A 12,958-nucleotide genomic window follows, 5' to 3' on the forward strand; every position below is an offset into this window, starting at 1 on the left:
GGATGTTTCACAGCAGTGTCAATGGTTCATAAACTCCATCCTACCAAAAATAACAATTAATAGTAATAAAAATGAGAATGGGAACAGTGTATATACGTGTACACAAACATATCAGCTCTATGTTTTTGAAAGTAAGTTGTGAGCTCCATTTCAGTCCAGCACCTGGGGCCAAAATAGCAAGACTATTTTTAACATATTGCTTAAGCTGGAAGCAAGTCTTCGGAGTGGGAAGGCATTAGCTGAAAAAAAGATATTTTGCTCAAAGCCGTGACTGCATCGCTGACGGATTTGTAAGCAGAGAGAGAGCAATTTCTTAGAGAATATCAGACCCATTTTGAAGGGTAATTACATTTGTTAGGAAATTTTTAGTAAGGGGGATGAATAGTAATGGGCAGTTAAATACAGTAAATACAGTTTTAGTAATGGGCAGTTAAATACAAGAGGAAAAAGGAATGACAAAACAGATTCTCAAAATGTCAATTAATACTTAACTCATAAAAGTCATCAGTGCTTGAACCCAGTGACAGAAACCCCTACTTTGGTTTTTGGTAGCACTATCTTTCCAAGTGTATAACTTGGACGAACAATTATTGCTGTCTGAGTTACACTTCAAAGTTTCTAGCAACAGCAGTTGTATGAAATACTGGCAAGTGATACTGAAGAGCCCCTTGCTATGTTGTTTTGCGGCTTACAGGCCCACGCTTTATTATTTTGCTGTTTCAGACTCCTGCTCCTCGTTTCCAGAATCCAAGTGGTGATTTGTGACACTGAGCCCTCCCCAAGGGAAGAGACATGGATATGAAGCTTGTGTATGAAGCTTCTGGTGTTACCTGCCCTTACTATTTCTCAGTACCCCCATACTCCCACTTCCCATGTGGAGTGATGACTTAGCAATGGGGCAATTCTGTAAAAATACTAGGAAGAAATGCATGACCTCAGACATGACAGTACTTCAGATACCATAGCTGGAAACATACAAAGGCTGGAACCCACCACTGAACACTAGGATGAATCTTTTGGCGTGATAAAGCCATTGAGGACTTAAAAATTAAGTCATCCACAAAAGCAAAACATTTCCCTTGAAATGTTCTCCTTGAAGGTAGCTGTGTTTGTGCACTTCCTATATGGCTCTGGTTCAGAGAGGACAGAGAGCAGATGGGAAGCGCTGATGACAGCTTAGGACAGACTGGACTGAAGGAACTGAACTTCCTTAGAAATTTAGCAGGAAAGACTGAACAGAAAGCATCAAGAAAAGAAAGGAGATGAATGTGACTTGGGAAAGGTTTATGGTCAGACTGAAATATCCAAGCACGCATCAAATGGGAGGGAGAGAAGATGGAAAGATGCCAAACATTTTTGAAAAGGAAAGAAGGGCTTCCGAGTATCTTAGATAAGGAGTTCTGCAACCAGCAGTAGGCAGGGGCAGGAAAAACACCAATGATTTAACACAGACCCTTTGTTTTGGTCATGGATAAACTTCTGATATTTCACTGTTAGGAGAGCAATGAATAAAGTGATACCTGACTTAAAAAAATAGCATACCCAAGAGCTGCTCCATAAACAAGGTATGGACGTGAGTGAATTGACAGCAGTTTTGCTGTCTAGCGCACAAAGGAGGAATCACAGCGTAAAGATCAGTGGAGAGGAATACTCCGTGCTGTTCATGGGTTCTGTATTAGAGACCGTGGCTGGCTCCACACATAAGCAAAGTGGGCCACTACCTTGAGGGCAGGTTGCCTGCTCTGCCTACATTAGATGAGATGGGTTTTGACAGAACGGCATGTTCTGCTTAACAGCCAGACTCTACCTCCCCTGCACAGGGCCCTTTGCTGAAGGAGGGGATGGGGTGGTTGTGTAGCAGCTCCTCCTGCGAGTGGGGGGACTAGTGTCAGCCCTCCCAGAAGTGAAAACAATCACTGCTCCACTTGTTTCACAGCCAGAGTTCCCCCCGGCTCTCTGCCTTAGCCCATCCTCTCTTTCCTCTGCACGCAGCAACGGCCAGGGAGAGGTGGAAGAGTGCAGAGGATCTGGTGAAGCTGGAAGAAGTGGAATCCCTTGGGTCTTTTCAAAGCCCCCCTAAAATCCCTGCTGACCTCCAGACCTGCAGCCTCTTCCCTCCAGATCCTGATTAACTCTCAACCACCACAGCGCTACACCACAGCCATTGCTTATGTATCACCCCTGGCTCTCCTTAGCCCTCTTTCTGCTCTCCTCCAACGCTAGCTCTCCACCCCTTCCCTCCTCACATCTCTCTTGGCTAACTGTAGTTTACCTGAGAAGTCGTCAGCCGGTTCTGTTATGAAGAGTATTCTTCAGTAGAAGTACTGATATCAGGCAGGGTGGAAATGTGCCTTCCTCCTTCAAGTGACATTTTGTGACGTTTGTATATAGAGGGCAAAAACAAGGGTTAATGTTCTGACAGGCTAAGGGCAGAGTGTTAACAGTGTGTTGTATCTGCAGTTAAATAGATCTTCCTGTTCCTCCTCTATTATTATTATTCTGGTTGTTATTACAGTCATTTGTAGGGCATCCAAGTGAGTTCATCCAGAAGTGAGTTCACATATAAATGCCCAAAATTGAAGAGGAGGACAGAAGAAAACATTAAGATTTCCAAGTGGACATGACCTCCGTTGCTGTAAGCAGGGTCATCCTTTCTGAGCTCAGACTATTTTTGGCAGCAACAAAATGAAGAGAAGGCTTGCTTTGGAGAGAAAGCAATGCAGCTGCCAGCCCCTGTAATTAGCCAAAAGGCCTGCAGAGCTTGAGGGGGGATGTCACGCAGCACATGGCTTCTACCATGGCATTGCTCTCAATCCAGAATAGCGCCTGCAGGAATGTAAAGCCTAGCCAAAGCCAGGATACTGCAGCTGATCCCATGCAAAGGGCCAGAACCCTTCTTCTGGGATTAACGAGTCTCCTAATGTATAGGATGCACAGCAGAGGGGCTGGGCAAACTGCTCCCTTAGCACAATGCTATAAAGTTGGAGCAGGACTGTGTAATCCTCTGTGTATACAAAGCGGTTAGCATAATGGGACTTCAGTCCTTACAAGGTGCCTCCAAACATGCTTGGAGGTAATAATTATTAAAAGTAAGCTAAAACCTTGATGATCCTGCATTGCAAATGAACTGAGATGTACAATAATGGAATTAATAATTTACATCTTTGCTTAATATAATTGCAGAGAAGAATTACAGCAGGTCAGATTTCTCTGGCAACCTCTGGGTCAGTGAATCTATCACATCTCTTTCTATGTAAATTCCAGATCTGCCAGAAGCCTGCATGCAAAGTCTTTTCTGCTGATAATTGAAATCGAGCGTAAGTTTTTATGAGGACTTTTAATTTTTTCAAATATTTTTCATGCTTTTTCTCTTGTGTCATTTAAAAAGGTAATCAAGGAAATCAAGACAACAAAAACCATGTGTTTGTCAGGTTTTTTACTACAAATATTTATCTCTCCATGATATTTAATAAGAAAACCACATTTACTTTTTCCTAAAGCAACACATTCATTGATGTAGGCTTGGCTGAGGATGTAAAGAATGAGTTTATTATACTCAGGAGTCACACAGGGATAGACATGGGCTTGATATCAGACACCGTAGAAGAAGAAGCCTCTTTTCCATGACAGGATTCCTTACTCAAACCTTTCTTCAGTGGGCAGAATCAGAGTGCTGTATTCATACACACCCACAGCTGAAGCAAAGTTGGATCCAGAACGAATTCATGACTCGAACGTTGTCTCTCACCAAGAACAGTTTGTAGAACTGAGAGCAAAGCAAACATACAGGTAATGGGGGAAGCAGTATTTGAGCCTGCTTTACTCGAGCTGTGGAGCTGTACCTACCTGACACCAGTTCTACAGCTTTTTTGTTTTCTTCCCAGCAAACTGTTCAGGCAGCAGGGAAATCCAGTTTCTCAAAGGCAGCTTGACTTGTGGAGTCTCTAAGTTCCTCATTAGCTGATGGAGTTACACAAAGTGGAAAACTGTGGGACTCTAAAATAATGATGTGTGCTCTTTGACAGGCATTTCCCATCACTTCTCTATTGGATTTCTCATGCATTTTAGGTAACTGATTGATTTCTCATGAGTCCCATTGTGGGTACTTTATTTTTGTGTGCATGGGTTTGTTTCACAGCTGGTTTTTTATGTCTGAATGAAACAACCGAGAGAAAAACTTATACATGAGCGAAGATGCAAAAGTAAGCGTAATGATCTAGACTACTAAGATGATGCTGTCCCAGAATCTCCTGGCTTTAGAATTTTTCCTGTTTATGCCTCAGCATATTTTAAGCTGTACAGCTCTGACATGGATTTGGCATAGGTTTTGATTTTATTCTTCATTCACTCACTATAAAACATCTGTTGAAGAACGTTCAGCATTTTTTCCTGGTCTTCACAACTTTGCTGTGATATCTGACAGGGATACCTGATGGCCCAATGAGATAAACATCAAACAAGTAAAGTGTCCCTGCATCCAGCCCTTTGATGGTGTCTGTGGTGACAGCTCGCTGGAGGTTTATGTCATAGAAATACTTGCACAGGACTTTCTCAGACTTGTGCCGAGATTCAGGTCCAGCGCACCTGTCTGTACTCTGCAGTTCCATCCACACTTGATCTTCTTCAATCCTTTTCTTGTACACACAATATTTGCTCTCCTCTTGTGTTCCTAGCCAGGCAATGGTGACAGAGTTGCAGGTCCTCAGTTTACTGAAGGACTTGATTTTTAAGCTCTCTGGAAGAAGTGGAAATAAGGGCTTGTGGAAATGGGAGGACACCTGAACTTTCACAGAAGAATTAGACTGCTCTGTGGACCTCAGCTGCACCAAATATGTGTCCAGCAGGTTTCCCTTGAGTGAGAAATACCTCAGTCCTGAAATGTTTTCTGATGCCACTGTTTTACCATTCTTTGTTATGTGAACCCGTACTTGGCCACGACATGACTGAAAGGTGAACTGGACTCTCTTGTGCCTCGCCTGATACTGCAGACTGTAGAATTTCTGCTTTTTCCCGTCCAGGACCACCTGAATCACCTTCCCATCTTTCAGCTCAGTCATCTTAGGTTCAGGTTCTTCCAGGGTTCTTGCAAACGTCCCAGTGTAAGCAGCGCTGGCATTTGTGAGGAGATTGACAACAAAAACATCGAAGTAATACTGAGTGCTGGGACTGAGACTGGGTACTGTGTAAGTGTTCTTGGTGCCCATGCATATCTGCCTGACTTCCCCACTACTAGCTTTGTTGATGATGCTCAGTTCACTGTTGGACAATATCATTACCTGCTGGGGTTCAAGAAGGTATGGAGAGAGAGACAAAGCTAACATAGGCGGCAGCTTCATTCCAGAGGATCTGATTGCTGTCTCAGCAGCACACAAGCTCTTGTAGTTGTGTTTTTCATTAACTAGAAGACAGTACTGGATGTTTTCTCTATGTTGCAAGACAGAGGGACTGTGTTTCCAAGCTAGAGTTACTGTTGTATGGCCAATACCAATAACATCTATACGTGGATCCACTGGAAGTTCTGGATAGAGGTGGCCAGATGTTGTGTCAGTCGTTAAGTACACAGTAATGTGTGTATCTCGCTCAGTGGATAAGAACTCTAGCATGTAAAGAGCAGAATAAGAAGACATACCCACATAGGTCTCTACAGAATTTCCTTTATAGTTAAAAATTGTGGACGCTATGCTTGGGGTCTTTTGAGATTTTGAGACCTCTTGGGTGTCACGATCACCTGCAAGGAAAGAGCAGACTTGTAACTTTTGTTTTAATAGGCCTCAAATACAGCACATCACTTAGGTTTTACTGTTCATATGTCAGGGAACATCCTCTTTTCTTCCTTCCTGAAAATAATAATTATAGCTAAAAATTCTTTTTGGTATTGGCAATTTATTTAAAGAAAATCTGAGCAGCTTTTTATTTTAACAGTGCAGTTGTGGAATCATAGTCCTGGTCCTCAGAGCAGCATTAGCTTAAGAGAGCACTGAGTGTGGCTGCAGTCCTAACCCCTGTTTTCAAATAGGCTGTTACTATAAAACCACAACTTGCAAAAGCTTGGACTTATATCATACCTGATATCCTTACAATTTTCTTCTTCCTATGGCTGCCTCTTTGGGTACTTTACTTCAAGAATACTCACACTTTCTGTGAAAGGAGTTTTCTTCAGTTTCGTTTTAGGCCACTGACTGTCTCCTATGAAGAGGGAAAACTTAAGGTTTCAAAGGAACATTATTTGAACTCCTCAGTTGCCTATACCTGTCTGACAGGTAGGAATTCATTAATGGCAGCTTCCAGATTTTAGATTTTTGAAAAATTAATTCCAAAAATCAGGAAAGAGAATGGAATTTCCTCTTAAGCTAAAGGCAGCACCATGCCTATTGCCATCGTCGATGTATTCCTAGAAAATCAAACAGTTAAATGTGCTGTATATCACTGTGGAGAGCAAACCAGAAAATGACTGGTTGAAGGGGTCTAGGCCACAGAGAAGCAGCTGAGACAGCTCTTCCCTCATTCTGGGGTGACTGGAAAGCCTGCCCTACTAATGCTGTAGAGCAAGATTTCCTTGGGAAGAAGGTGGGTTTTACACTATGCATGGAGATTCAGGTGTACAAGTGGTATGTTTTCCAATGTGATAACGTTACTGCTATCACTTTAGCTTTGTCACAAGAGAAGGCAAGATTGCAGAGGGGAGACCGGGCCCCTACAGACAGTTAATAAATCCATATTTGTGGAACGCCAAACACCCCATGTTGTTTCTAAATATTACCCTGAGATTTTGACTTTTTGACATGTAATCCTGAATTTACTTGAGTTGATGGCAAAATCCCATGGGTTCTCACAGGGCCAAGATTTCACCTATGGAGACAGGGATGTCTTGTTAAGCCTGTGGCCGAGTTTATAGGAGACAGGAGCATGGGATGTTTAAGCTTTTGGAGGACTTCCTTTAACACAATGTCCTTATGAATAACTTAGGTTTTCTCCATCCCTGCTCAAGCCGCTTGAAGGTCTTACCATGTGCTGCTTTTCCAAGGAAACTTGCTGAAGCCTTGTGTATGAGTATGCTCCATTCAATGGGAACATCACAGGGGGTCACTGTTATTGTGAAAGGTGCAGGGGCTCTGCCTTCCTCCAGAACGAAATAGTACCTGTAAATGTGGATTAAAAACAGAGCAAAAGCTTTAGGATATTCAGGTCTGCTGGAGACTCCTAGTGACTGGCCATCTGATGTGGTTCACTCCACTGTAGGTAGAAATGACAGCTCCCCTTCCAGGTGCATTAACACAGCAGGACAGTGAAGGTCTGAAATTTTCAGCTATAGGAAGAATGGCTGCTGTGCTTATTTCTAATCCGCAAATGTTCAAGGGAAGTTTTGTCCACTTATCATAGGCAATATTTTTCACACTAAGTTTTAACACACTTCAGGTGAATATCAGGGCTTTAATATCTCAGTTCTTGCCCTGTTATTTTGCATGATGAATGTGGTAAACTGACTACCTTCTGGTTAGCCACTCATTGGCTAACTCTGGGGAATCTGGTACATTTTTACCAGAATTTCCTGACTGGGGTTCGGTGAAAGCCGTTAGAGCGTATCTACCCTCATGTGTACCTGCATATCTAACTCTTCATGTATGTAAGATGAAGTGGATAGAACAGAATAGTTTTACTGAGTCCTGAAGATTATCAGATGTCAATGGCAGTTTGAGCCAGGCAAGTTTGCTGTCGTGACAGAGGCTGCTGTGTGTTAGCAGTGCGAAGGCACATCAGTCTGCTCAGTCAATTTTTGATTCCTGTCTGTTTGCAGTAAAGCCCAGCCTCCTGTCTCACCCCTTTGCTCTTTTTCTACTTCTGCGTTTTTCTGCTGTTTCAGTATATGGACTGTGTACAGCCACAGAAATGTTTGGCCTTGGTTAGCTCACTCTGCTATTAAACGTAGGGAATTTCAGTTTTTTGTTGATTGGTGAGACAAGCCTATTCATTATGGATAGATTATGTCATCCTAGAGGTCTAGCTTACCTTCAGGGTGCAGCTGCTGAGCCATGAGCTTTCCCCTTCACTGGGCATTTCCACATTTCCACTAAGTCTTTTAATTGAAGCCAGAACTTGTCATCTCCTGTTTTCCTATTTGGATAACTCTGAGGTTCTTAAGATTCTTACTTAATTGTGATGATTTGTCTAAGCTGAAGGGTTTTTTGCTTCCTAATTGAAGTCTTACTGTTATGCCACAAGAACACAGCAAAATTAAAAAAAAAATCACATTTCCCAAACTCATTTCCCTTTAACTAGGAGAGCTCCTACTTTTGATCTTGTGGGCATTGTCATATTATGTAACGTGTGCCATGTTCCAATTTCTTTCTGTGCAACACATATTAGGTCTGAACCATCTGACTCACCCTCTGCTCCATGACCATTCTGCTACGGTGTGCATCAAAATCTGTATATGTTGGTTACTGCCCAAAGAGGATTCTGACTAAACCACTTGAAGTGCATCTCTTCACAAACAGGCTGATCAGTCAGTCTTTGATACCTAATATGGAGTGCAGTTATAAAATCTAGGCCACCTGTATATCTAGATTTGACAGAAAACTTTCAGATATTTTGGGGAAGTAAAGAATCTGTGGAATTTCCATATGGAAAGCACTTTTGATCTTAGCAAGCTTTAGTACCATTTAATGAAAACAAGTTCAGGATGCAGCACATTGAAAGTTTTTCTGATAAGAAAAGATAAGAAGTCTGTGCGCATATTCAACGAATTTGGGCAGTTAGTTTGCTAGGGGAAATCCTTGTATTTTTCAGTGAATGCAGCCAGGCCCACGTGCCTCTGCAGTTGTGAAGCCTGGCTCTTCACGCAGCACAACTGTTAGCTAGTGCAGCCCAGCAGTTCTGTATCAGCTCTCCTGCTGGTCCCTAATGAACACGCAGAAAGCCACCTGAAATGCAAATGTGAATCTGAACTTTATCTGAGAGGGGCTTTCCAGGGCAAAGTAACGACAGACCTACAAACACTGGAGGACACTTGAGCTGGAAATAGGGCATGGTTCATCTCAGCAAATTCAGTGGACATCAGTGGAGCTCTGCAGGCACATGGCAGTTCTTGACTTTGTCCTGGTAGCGTGCGGTTACCGGTATCATACGAATGGAGCTGAGAATGGGAGTGACTGATTTGCTCTTACCTTTTAGGTATATCCTTCAGCAGGTGAACTGTAGTTTCCTTACCATCAGCAAGAATCAGGGAATGATAGAAGTTGAAGAGATCACTCTTGAAACTGGTAGTGGGTGCTCTTATGGAATGACACAGACAGACAGCCATGAGAAGATGGAGGGGCAGATAAAACCAGACCCAGGACATCTTCAGCACTACAAAGTGAGATGATAAAAGTGAGCGAAAACTGCCATCTCAAGGGAGAAAATAATGAATAACACTCTCTTTCTGTGCCTTTTGTGGTATTTATCATAATCACAGCAAGCCAGGCATTCAAACGGTGCAGTCTGCATTTTGCTAAATTGCTTAAAATTCATGGAGAAATGTTTTTGTCTCAGCAAATCTCTGCAAAGATTTAACGGCAGAAGCTGCTGTGGAGTCTATTTTTATAAAAAAATATAGTGCACGGAGCAAAGTGCAATAGGATGAGACAGTTATGGAAAAAATGAACTATTGCTGACAAAATGAGTGGAGAATTACATTTAAAATATTTTTCCTCATTTATAGTGTTCATTTGCTAATTTTCAAGCCTGGGTTATTCTCAGTTATCTGCCACTTCCAAACTCACAAAAGGTCACTATATTCCTAACACTATTTCTGCCATTCTGTCAGGGATCATTAATTTTTATTAGTATACAGATTGTAAATCCATCATGACTATAGGTATGTGTAAGAAAGAGGATCAATATAAATTTCACAGAGCGAGTAAATACTATCAGATGAAAAGCAAAAGATCCTGGGTAAGAATCCCTAAACTAGTACTTCCTGTAGGAGATTTTAAGTTCTTTGTGTAGTCATTTGGAGGAAGGCTATGTCACTGTAGGGCAACTGGATAAATCGTTATGAAGTCTGGTGTTACCTATCGCTTTCATACCTGCATCACTTCCAACCCATCTCAGCATTTGCCCCTAGCTGGAACTCTAACAGCTCTGCAGCAGTCACCCTCACCAGAGATTTCCAAAACCATGTATGTCCCCCCACCCTTTTGCCAAGAGCCTTTATTACCGCTTAGAATGTATGAAAAAAGTGTATGCAGCTCAAACAATTCAAAAAATCATCTGCGAAAATGTCAATGTTATTTAAACTGTGCTGTGTGTATTATACAGAGCTACACAGATAGGACGATCCAGTTAGGACAAGAAATTTTGACAGTACTTATTACATGAGATTGTTCATTATCCTTACAACTTTTTCTCTCTGCCACATCCTGCTTTAAAAAGTGAGGAAAGTGCAGAAATGGAAGGGGCACAAAAGGGAGGAAGAGGGAATAAACCTTTAAAACAGGTACCAGCTGTATCTCAAGGATTTGGAAAGCAGAGGCAGCTCTGTAAGCAGTAACCCTTTTGGGGAACAGCTTATGGCATCTTACAAACGATAAGAAGGAGTAAAGATCCTGGTCAATCTGATTATCAGCCAATGATAGAAGAGAGCAAGAAAGACAAATGCTGCATCCTTTATAATCTCTACTTTCCTCACAGTACCTGCCAATGTGCAGGTCTTCAGGCTGTCAGAAAATCAGAATGCAGAGCTGCTGTCCCTTACAATTTATCTTTCCTAGTGACTTTATAAAAGGACCAATTCCATTGTAAATCTATTTCAAAGCTGTACATTTAAACACAATATTGAATACCTCTGTAGATTCTGATGTACGAAACTTATTTTCATCAGTGATTCCCAAAGTAAGACATCTCTTAGTACCAGAGAGATTGTTATGAAAATTATCACTACCAGATCATCTGAATATTCACTTTAACATCCTAATAAAGTAATGATATTGCCCCCCTTCAATATGTTTTTCTAATATTTTTAGCACCTAGCTGAATGCAAGATTAAACAACCATGCTAACAAGTCAAAAGAACAGTTGAGAAGATCATTATCACATCAATTCCATTTTTAATATTCTTATAATACAGCTTTCTGTATGACTGTGAGGCACTTCTCTGGCACTTTGTCATTCTTTAGTCTAACTAAAGTCTAACTAGCTAGTTTACAGATTCAACATGTAATCCCAAAGTATTTTGCTTTACCTTTGACAGTGGAATCTGAGCCGCTCTGCACTTCGGAGAGGTTTTTTTTTAAAAAAAAATTCTTTCTGCTGCTTAAATGACAGGATCTTGAAAACCACACTGATACCACGGCAGCTCAGCTTTTCTCATCTAGGAACACAAACAAACCAAGCGACCAACCAACCTATAATCAGCTTATCCCAAAGAGAACATCATCCTAAAGGCTGATTTCTCTCAGTTACAGAGTGTACTCTCAGATGCTAGGAAATATGCTACATAAAAATACTCTGCTTACCTATTCTATTCCTGGCCAGATGATCCCCCGACCACTCTCTTTCTTTGCTGAAAAAGCGTAAAATAAAACAACGTAGACTTTTCAGATCTCTGTAGACAGATGAAAACCAAAACTGTGCAACCAGTTTAGCTGGACAGAACTGATTTTTCCGTATGGCCCCTGAACAGACATAATAACTACAATGCTTGCAGTCTTTCAGGAAAAGAAGAGAAAAAAGGAAGGAGTTTTGGTATTTTGATGGGTTGTTTTTTATAGGGTTTATTTTAAACTTGCATAATTTTGAAGTCTTCAAAGTTCTAATTCTTGCTTTTTGAGTTCTAGAATTCCTTCTGGAGGGCTGCGAGGCACGTTCCTGTGTTCTTCCTCCAGACAGCAAGACTTTATTCCCTGCACAGGGTGTCAGCCAGACTGCTAGAGCAGCCTAATCCCACTGGTGGCTGGCCAGAGAGCAGGTCTTTGACAGAAATGCACAGAGAGGAGGAGGGGGTGAGACACAGAGAGAGAGAGAAAACACAGTTAACCCTTGTAATACTAGGCAGCCAAGGGCACAGTGATTTCTTTCAGAAAATTCGTTTTGCATTATCAGCTTGATGGCCCTTCAGTGGATCATGCCATCTCTTTGCCTACAGCATTGGAGAAATTTTGTCTTGTTTCAGGTGTACTGTGTCTCAGCATGCTTTTTATGACCCAACAGGTGCTGACTGGCTCATTAAAGGGAAGGGAGAAAAGCTATAAGGGAGGGAATGCTCTAAATTTTTTAAGCAGACTGGAATTAGCAACCCTTTGAAGACCGTCAAGAATCTACTGAATAGAGCTATGCAGATTTCTTGGCTTGCTGAGGCTGTGTAAGAAAGAAACTACAAAAGTGTATGGGCTATATCGTGGCTGGAGAAGCAGGCAGGAAACGGGTGCATTGGAAACCACTCACCAAGAACAAACAATTGCTTCTGCAGTTGGAGTTACAAAGCAGTCGTAGCAAAGACATGGCCCTGAAAAAGCCTGCTACTGTGCAGCAAGAGCAGTGGTATAGCCAGGGATCTTCTGTTGCTTGTATTTCTTGGTCTTGGCCTGAGGCATCAGGGAGGGAGCCGCGGGGTCTTCTCTGTGTGGATGTGTACTCTGCTTCTTTAATTCTGTTCAGAAAGGCAACCCCCAGAAAGCTGCATGAGCTTCTAGGCAGGCAGTTTGCCGTGAGCAAAGAGAGAGGATAGTAGGGAGACTAGGCCTGTATTTATTTTTAAATAAAACCTCTTGTTTAGTGTTCGAAGAGAGTCACTCTTTCTGTAACCCTTTACTGTCATTCTGGATTTGAAGATGCTATCCTTTAAGCCTTCCCAAGGCTGCAAGTTTGCTAAGGAGAGAGGCAGGCAAGGGAGAAGTAGAAAGAGGCTCCAGCAGATTCTGCTCAGCAAAGTCTTAGGAAAATGTAAGTTGGCTCATCAGATGAGGTGTATGCACTGAAA

General features: G+C 42.0%; 1 protein-coding gene across 1 annotated transcript; it reads right to left on the reverse strand.

Annotated features, from left to right (window-relative positions):
- Nucleotides 1–3,428: 3,428 nt before the first annotated feature.
- Nucleotides 3,429–11,909, reverse strand: LOC112996718 (protein NDNF-like). The gene is made up of 4 exons (XM_026122377.2): nucleotides 11,496–11,909; nucleotides 9,165–9,348; nucleotides 7,006–7,139; nucleotides 3,429–5,728 (listed from the first exon to the last, which is right to left on the reverse strand). Exons 2-4 carry the CDS (start codon nucleotides 9,338–9,340, stop codon nucleotides 4,377–4,379), a joined length of 1,662 nt encoding a protein of 553 aa, XP_025978162.2. The 5' UTR covers nucleotides 9,341–9,348; nucleotides 11,496–11,909; the 3' UTR covers nucleotides 3,429–4,376.
- Between the last annotated feature and the right edge of the window lie 1,049 nt (nucleotides 11,910–12,958).

The sequence above is a fragment of the Dromaius novaehollandiae genome, chromosome 6 (assembly GCF_036370855.1).
Source record: "Dromaius novaehollandiae isolate bDroNov1 chromosome 6, bDroNov1.hap1, whole genome shotgun sequence".
In the NCBI taxonomy this organism is placed as follows: Eukaryota; Metazoa; Chordata; class Aves; order Casuariiformes; family Dromaiidae; genus Dromaius; species Dromaius novaehollandiae.

Coding starts and splice junctions, on each gene's coding strand:
- LOC112996718 (XM_026122377.2), bottom strand. CDS start 9,340: ATGTCCTGGGTCTGGTTTTATCTGCCCCTCCATCTTCTCATGGCTGTC. Junction 7,140..9,164: donor CTGAAGGATATACCTAAAAG/GTAAGAGCAAAT, acceptor CCACATTTACAG/GTACTATTTCGTTCTGGAGG. Junction 5,729..7,005: donor CCTTGGAAAAGCAGCACATG/GTAAGACCTTCA, acceptor CTTTCCTTGCAG/GTGATCGTGACACCCAAGAG.